The following is a 7,693-nucleotide window of genomic DNA, read 5'->3' as shown; positions in this document are numbered from 1 at the left end:
CTCTGGCCCTCAGGAGGGTGGTCAGGCTGTGATCTCTGGCCAGTACATCACTGCCCCGGCCCTGGAGGCCCTGGGAGCCAGGCTGCTGGCAGCTCCTGGGCACCCGCGAGGTGGTGAGTAGCTGTCAGCCTGGGGCAACCTAGGGCTGGGCCACTCCTGCCTGGGGTGCTTGCCCTGGCTGTGCCCAAGCGGCCGAGGGCTGCGCACATGGTGTATCCCACCCAAGGGAAGAATTCACGCGGACAGGGCTGAGCACATTCACAAGAGGCGTTTACTCCAGGGGGCACCCAGCTGCCCCAGCTCCAGAGGGAAGGTGGCCCTAGCCCAGTACCAAGCGCTTGACTCTGACCTTGGGAAGGCCACACAGCGGGGCTGGTGGAAACCAGTTCTCTTCCCCGCTGTTGCCTGGGGCTACAGACCAAATGAAGGTGAAAAATGCGTGCACGGGGGTAGGCGCTCAGGGACCAGCGGTGGCTGAGCGGTTGCTTGGAGACTCGGCAGGACGGTGGTGGGGTCACAGGCTGGGGCCTCCTGCAGTGGTGCCAGGTGTCCCCACGAGCGGCCAACACTCAAGCTCACCTTCAGGGGCACCTGCGGGTGGCAGCCAGAGGTGAGCGCCAGACCTTCCCAGCCACCGCCCAGACCCCCACGCGGGCAGCCACTTGCCCCAAGACACACAATCAGACACGGCCACAGCAGCTCAGCTACGGACAGACGCACACTCACACACGCTCACACACACACACGGCAACAGGTAAACGGGCTCACCGCACACGCACCCTGTCACGATGCCTCGACCTTGGCTGAGCCCCCCTCACCTGCCAGGGCCCCTGTGCAGCAAGGAGCTCGTAGGGGCTGGCCAGGCAGGGGGCTCTGGCATAGGGAGGTGTGTCCTGGGGCCACCTGTGGTCCCCCAGGGGGATCAGCTGATTTCAAGAGGTGCAGAGGAGTCTGGAGAGCCCTCCTAGGGACCTGATCCTGAGAGCACCCTTGACCACGGCTCAAGAGCTCCCTCTCAACGGGAGGGGGCTGCTCACAGCTGCAGCCCCCTGCCACTTGCAGGGCTACTAGTGGGGTGAGGTGGGGCTTCTTGGGCTCCTGGGGACCTTGGGTCCCCCACGTCTCCACCTGCCACAGGAGCAAACGCCAACCACTCCAGAACACGGGAGTTCCCGTCCCTGGCTGGGCCTGTGTGGGTGCTCCTTCATGCTGCCAAGCTGCCGCCCACAGGGCGAGGTGAGGGGTGAAGTTAACGGTGGGATGGGTGCAGGGGCCCCAGGGGCACAGAGCATGGCTGCTTCCACGGCAGGGAGGAGGGAGCAACCATGGGACGAGGGGCAAGCCATCCTTCCCTGTAGCCTTTCCAGGGGCTCCAAGGTGCTTGTTGACCCTGTCTGGCCCATGTGCAAGACTTCAAGGACTCTCACCTCCTTGTTACTCCTCCACCTTCCCCACCACCCTGGGGGAGCTTGGACCCGAAGGTCTTCCTGGTGGGGACCTGGAGCCCCTCTGAGAGCCAACAGCCAGCAGTCTGGCTGGGACTGGCTTGGCACGTCCAGGTGCACCTGGGGTAGGTGGCAGTGGCCTGCGGGGGAGGGCTGATGAATTCCTCCCCCACGCCCCGCCCTGCCCGGCTCCTGCCCCGCCCCCCCACCTGCAGCTGCAGCTCCACCGCCGGCACGTGCTGCAGGGCCTCCATGGTTCCCCTGACGAGGGCTGGGACAAAGGCAAGACAGAGGGGCAGCCCGAGCCTGCCTGGCAGAGCTGGCGCCAGGAGGACACCCGGGCCCCAGCCCTACCCCAGCCCCCAGGATCCCCGGTTCTCCCAAGTCCACACAGTCATGGTCACCTGTACTGGTTGCTCTGGCAGCCACTGCGGCTCTCCCCAACTGGTCCCAAGCGTCGCTGTAGCCCCGCCCACACGCTTATCTGCAGCTGCGGGCCCCCTGTGCCAACCCTTTGGGGCCTGGGGTGTCTGGCACAGGATCAGCCACTGCCCGAAGGCCTCGCTACCCTCTCTGTGCTTGCAGAGGGACACTGGTGTGGCCGGGGAGTGGGGAGCCACTTCATGTGGCTCCTGGGTCCGGCTGTGGGGAGGTGGGCGGGCAGCGTGGGCCCGGCCTCCCTGGGGAGCTGCAGGGTGTCCAGGTGCTTCTAATGGAGGAGTCGGACCCTGACACCCCCTCACTGGGTGTGCAGACAATGCCAGGTCCTCCTGTGTATCCCCTCCTTTGTGTGACTGACTAAACGAGTGACCCCGAGTAACCACTGGGCAGAGGGGTGGTGGCAGTCGGGCAGAGCTGGCTCTCTCCCAGGCCTCTCCCTGGGGTGACCCGTGTCCCCGGCCTGCACCATATGGCCCATGAGGGCAGGGTCCCTGGGCTGGGGGCCCCAGAGCCCCATCCTGGGTCTGCCCTTTGGGCCGCCATCAGGTGTGTCCTGACCACCCAGCATTTCAGAGATGGCAGCCAGCCCCGGCCCACACCGGGTTCACCTGTCTCGTGGTCCGTGGCTGGGTCGAGACCCCAGAGCTCTCCCAGCACAGCGCCAGGTGGTGCCTCTGAGTGCTGGCCTGTGGCCGAGGCCCCTGCATCCCTGAGGGAGCCACAGGGAGCAGAGCCTCAATGCCTGCCTGAAACCGTTAGCAGTTGCCCCCAGGATGAACGGGAACTGGACTGTTCCTAGGACGGCTCCCTCCAGATGTAGAACTTTTTCTTTCCTTTTTAACCAGCAGCTGAGCACCCGCCAACCCATCAAATGGTTTGTTTCAGGCCCATTATTTCCAAACAGATTTCAAATGATGATGTAGGATGGGCCCCCCTGTAGAATGAGGCCCTGTGTAGGATGTGGCCCCATGTAGGATGGAGCCCCATGTCGGATGAAGCTCTTGTAGGATGGGTCCCCGCGTAGGCTGAAGCCCCGTGTAGGACGGGACCCTGTGCAGGGTGGGGCCCTGCTATGGGCTGGTTTCCCAACTATAAGATGGAGGTGTGTGTAGGCTGGGGCGCTGAGGACAGTGGTCTCACCACTTTTCAGGGCAGGTCTCTGCAGGTGGTGGCGGAGCTGGGGGAGGGTTTGGCCAGTTGTCACTTGGGAGCTGGCTGGGAGGCTGCTACCCAGCCCTAACGCCCAGCCCTGTACTCTCTCCACCCTCGGCCACCTCCCTCACAGGCCCTGCAGGGCCTAGAGGGACCAGGGCCCTAGGGCTCCTGCTCTCACTGGAGAGGCAGAAGAGAGGCCCCCATGCCCACTGCAGTGGTAGCTGTTTAGGGAAGGACTGCTGCCCAATCTGAGGACTGAGTCGGGGACAGGTGGTCTCTAGCTTCAAAGAATCCCGGAGGGCTCGCAGCGGGTGGTGCCCGTCACAGGGCAGGGTGGGACCCAGGCTTGGAGTCTGTGCTCAGCCTGTGGGCCTCAGCCACCCCAATGCTCCAGCACTAACCCTGCTGCCGGCCCCACCGCCTGGCTCCCACCGGCCTGGGGTCCCAATGTCGCCCCCATCTTTCCGGGGCCCCTGGGGCTGAGGCAGGGCCCCCAGTAGGGCACTTAGCGTCCCTCAAGGGCTGCTGGCCAGGGAATGGCCGTCCAGACCTCTCAAGGGCCCCCAAACAAGGCTGGCCCTTCTGCAGGTGGCGCACAGCAGGTGCAGGGAGGGGGCCTGTGAGCCCCCAGGGAGATACTGTAACTATTCGTGACATAGAAACAACCCTGGCTCCTCCGGGCTCACCTGCGAACTCAGGAATCTGTGAATCCTCCACTTCAAACAGCAGCTCATCGTGAATCTGGGCAACCAACCTGCAAGACATGCGGTGGAGGGAGTCACCCCTGTGCGTGGGCCTTCCGTGCTCTGTCCCTGCCTGTGACAAGGGGTGCGTGGGGGGCATGTGCACAGGGGCACGTGGGGCACTGCCCGGTGCTGGCCAATCCGCCTAGGTTTTGGCACAAGGTGCCCGTGAGGATGTGGCCCGGTGGGGAGTGAGAGGACCCAGGCAGGGGCTGGTGGGCGGGGGTCACAGCACCGTCACCAGGACGGCCTGCAGGAGGAGAACACAGGTTAGAATGATGCATTGGAGGCAGAGGGCCCAGGATAAGAGGGTCCGGGCGACCCCCTGCCCCCCCCCAACCTGGGGAGCCTGACGAGGACACAGTGGGGCTGAGCATTTTGAGGAAGAAGAGCCCCCCTTGGACCATCGTGGGGGCAGGGACCCTGACAGGCCTCTACTCGACGCCATCCTGCAGGCACAAGACCCCAGCACGTCCCTGCTCCTGGGTCCTGGCCCACGGCCTGGGCACCTTGCTGCTGCCCTCCTGGCCACTCCCTGTCCCCGATACACCACGCTCCCCGCCTGGGTCTGGGCCCAGGGCTGAGCTCCAGGGGGAGTCAGCACTCACTCCAGCCCACTCCGCTGGACAAGTCCTTGCTCGATGCCCCACTTCTCTGAGCCCCCTCAGGCACCCCCTTGAGGGGTGTCTGTCCCCACCTGCCTCTGGGTGAGGAAGAGAGAGGGTGTGTGTGTGGACGCTGCAGTGGAAGGAGGCGTGTAGGCAACAAAGGTGCTGCTGAGGGGCAGGGCTCCTGGGAGGACGCAGACTCAAGCGCCAGGGACCGGCATGTGCGCATGTGTGCACGGGGTGGGGATGGAGGAGGGGGACACCCCAGGGATCGGCCCTGGAAGCTGTTCCTTGGCCGCACAGAACACGGTCTGCAAGGATCTGGCCAGCATGGGCCAGGTGTGCCCCGCGCTTAGAAGGTAGGATCTGGGGGCTTCCCTGGTGGCCCAGTGGTTAAGAATCTGCCTGCCAATGCAGTGGACACGGGTTCAAGCCCTGGTCCGGGAAGATCCCACACGCCACGGAGCAACCAAGCCCGTGTGCCACAACTACTGAGCCCGTGAGCCACAACTACTGAGCCTGCGTGCCTAGAGCCCGAGCTCCACAAGAGAAGCCACGACAATGAGAAACCCATGCACTGCAACAAAGAGTAGCCCCCGCTCGCCACAACTAGAGAAAGCCTGCATGCAGCAACGAAGACCCAACGCAGCCAACAATAAATAAGTAAAATAAATAAATTGATTAAAAAAAGAAGGTAGGATCTGGGTTGGCTTCTGACACCTACTGGGGGCTGTGACCTCAGACCTGGTGCCAGCCCCTCCTTGGGGCGGACGAAGGAGGCTCACCCTGTGCACTCAGGGAGGGGGGAGGCGTGGTGCAGAATGGTCTTGAGGGCCTGTAGCCCTCAGGGAAGGAGGGTAGGCATGTGGGGGGTGTGTGTGTGCTCTGCCCTCTGTGTGACCTGGTCTCTGCCTCTAGGACGCTGCTTCCGAGGGAAGGGGCCATGTCCTGTCCTTGTCACCGTACAGCCTGTCCACAGCAGGCAGAGGCAGCGCCTGGCAGAGCTGTGGGCCCAGGGGCACCAGGGAGCTGGGGCTGCACAGGGAGGTGAGGCGAGGCCCCCGGACAGGGGTCACCACAATGGTGAGTCCGGCCGGGCGCGGGGAGCAGTCTTCAAGCCCAGTGCAGAGACGGATTGTGCCGGCGCTTTCAGAAGCTGTGCAGGACTTTGTAACCGAGAAGCACAGGGCTCTACCCTGAACCACTCTCCCCTTTTCTCTGTTGCTGGGTCGGGGGGAGATGAGGCTGTGTTCCCAGCCGCCTGCGGTGGGTACCCCCCAGCTCCCACGAAGGCTCTTGAAAGGGCTGACGTGCGGGGGGCGGGGGCGGGTACCCTTTCTATCACCACTGCTTTCTCCCTTTGCCCGCTATGCGTTGTGATTGCTGGAGTGGCCACCTCTACCAAGGCACCAAGCGGGAAACGGCCAGGGAGCCAGAGGGACTTCAGTCCTGCCACCCCGAGCCTCTGAACCGAAGTCAGCAACTGGATCCCTCACGATGGGGGAAAGTCCACCTTTAAGTCTGAGCTGCCGTGAGCAGGCACAGCCCATCCCGCTCGTGGGAGTGAATCCCCAGGGCGTGCTGGGTCCAGCCCAGGCCGCAGGCCGCTGGCCGGCACACGCCGCAGTGCCCGCAAGGAGGGGCCTGTATTTTACGCGCAGCCGCTGGCGATGGGCTCTCGGCACCGTCCTCCGGGCAGCCAGGCCGGGCTGGTAGCATTGCCATTTACTTTCTTGCACTACTTCTGGGCCTCTGGCGGGGTCTCAGGCTCCCGAGTTTTCATACTTTTTGAAATCACACTGTGAAATTCTGAGTTGCTGGCGTGGTTTGAATTGTTAGTCACTCACATCTCGCTCACAGTTGGCCGTGACATCACCGTATCCCCAGTTGGAAACTGGGGCACAGGAGGCGCCCGGCTGGGGCAGGTGAACACAGGTGTCAGACCCGTTGTTGCCCAGGAGGCGAGCTGATGGCTGAGGAACTTCCCGTCCCTTTGTCCTGCGCGGACAGGCCGCACATAACCACGCTCTTGTGGGGACACTCCAGGAGAGCCTCACCTCACCTCCCGGCTGTGGCCCGGCCGGCAGTGGCTGCCTGGGGCAGCTCCCTTCCAGGCGCCCTCAGCTCTGAGCACACCGTGAGGACTCATCTGAGAGCACAGGCTCACAGTGGCTGAGCCCCAGGCCTTCCCGCGGCCTGGCCACAGTCCTTGAGAGACACGGCAAGGCCCCACGCCCCTGCCGTTACGCTGTCGTCCTGACCTGCGCAGGTGAGCACAGACGGCCGCTCTGGGGAGCTTGGTCTCAGTGCCCCCACAGTCCCTCTGTGCTGTCAAGGTCAGGTTTTGTTAACTGCTCTGCGTCCTTCCTGCTGGACCAGCGTGGCATCCTCCCGCCCCCAAAGGCCCAGCCTCCCATCCGTCCACTCCGGCCAGTGGCTGCTGTGGTCCAGGCCATGGTCCAGGGGCTTGCTGGCTGCCCCAGCCTTGCTTCCCATACATCCTCAAGGGCCCAGGTGCTGCAGAGCCCTCTCCACCTGCTGCCCTGTCACCGTGGGAAGTCCAGGGCCTGCTGCCCCCATGTCCCTCAAGGCCGCTTCTCGCTGCTTGGCTGGTCCTGTCGCCTGCCCTGGGCCCCGGGCACCTTCTCTGCCCCTTCCTGAGATGGGGAGAGCAAGAGCCCACATGCCAGGCTAAGCCTGACCACAGATGCCCTCGGGTTGCTGCCAGGTGGGCAGAGGGCAGAGGGCTGCCTGTGTGGTGGGATGACCCTGCTGTCCTGTAACCATGGGCAAAGGAGCAGGGTAAGCGTCCTCTGAGGCTGCCACGCCGTCCAGTGGGGAAGCAGTGGGGCTGCAGTCCTCTGCACGAGCCCAGGGGAGGAGAGTCTGCAGCATGCCGGGGGGCCCGGTGCTGGTCTCGTTCTGGTGATTTGGGCCGTGTTGCACCATGCTCTCGGGCTCCCTTCTCTACATGCAGGTGTTGGAATCCACAGCCTCCAAAGCTTCTTTCCAGCCCCAACATGGTCTGAAACCTGGAAGGGCCTGTCATGGGGGTCCCACGTCGGAAGAGAGGAGGCCGCCCCCCCCCGCCCCCCGCCAGCTCAGCACGAGGCCAAGTGAGCTCTCGGCCAACGGCAGCGCTTGGGGTCACGAGCCCCCTGGCCTTCCTTCCCCAGCCCGTAGGCAGTGAGTGGAGGCCGTCCTGTGGCTCCAGCCCACGGGGCACTTCGGGGTGACTGGACCAGGTGCCAGGAGCCCCAGGGACGCGTTCCAGTCACGTTGCTTCAGGCAGATACCAGCT

At 64.3% G+C, this 7,693-nt stretch overlaps 1 protein-coding gene across 1 annotated transcript in view; it reads right to left on the bottom strand.

The window, feature by feature from the left end:
* Nucleotides 1–253: 253 nt before the first annotated feature.
* LOC112391389 (DNA polymerase nu) overlaps nucleotides 254–7,693 on the bottom strand; it is a 73,825-nt gene continuing 66,385 nt past the window's right edge. Inside the window, exons 9-11 of the mRNA XM_024732741.1 lie at nucleotides 3,728–3,795; nucleotides 1,655–1,716; nucleotides 254–591 (exon numbers count right to left, since the gene is read on the bottom strand). Of these exons, the coding sequence (XP_024588509.1) occupies nucleotides 412–591; nucleotides 1,655–1,716; nucleotides 3,728–3,795 (310 nt within the window). The 3' untranslated portion in view covers nucleotides 254–411. The remainder of the gene's footprint in view (nucleotides 592–1,654; nucleotides 1,717–3,727; nucleotides 3,796–7,693) is intronic.

This window comes from Neophocaena asiaeorientalis, unplaced genomic scaffold, assembly GCF_003031525.2.
Source record: "Neophocaena asiaeorientalis asiaeorientalis breed wild unplaced genomic scaffold, Neophocaena_asiaeorientalis_V1.1 scaffold762, whole genome shotgun sequence".
Lineage (NCBI taxonomy): Eukaryota > Metazoa > Chordata > Mammalia > Artiodactyla > Phocoenidae > Neophocaena > Neophocaena asiaeorientalis.
Note: the sequence above shows the minus strand (reverse complement) of the source record. Positions and strands in the feature narration are given on the sequence as shown.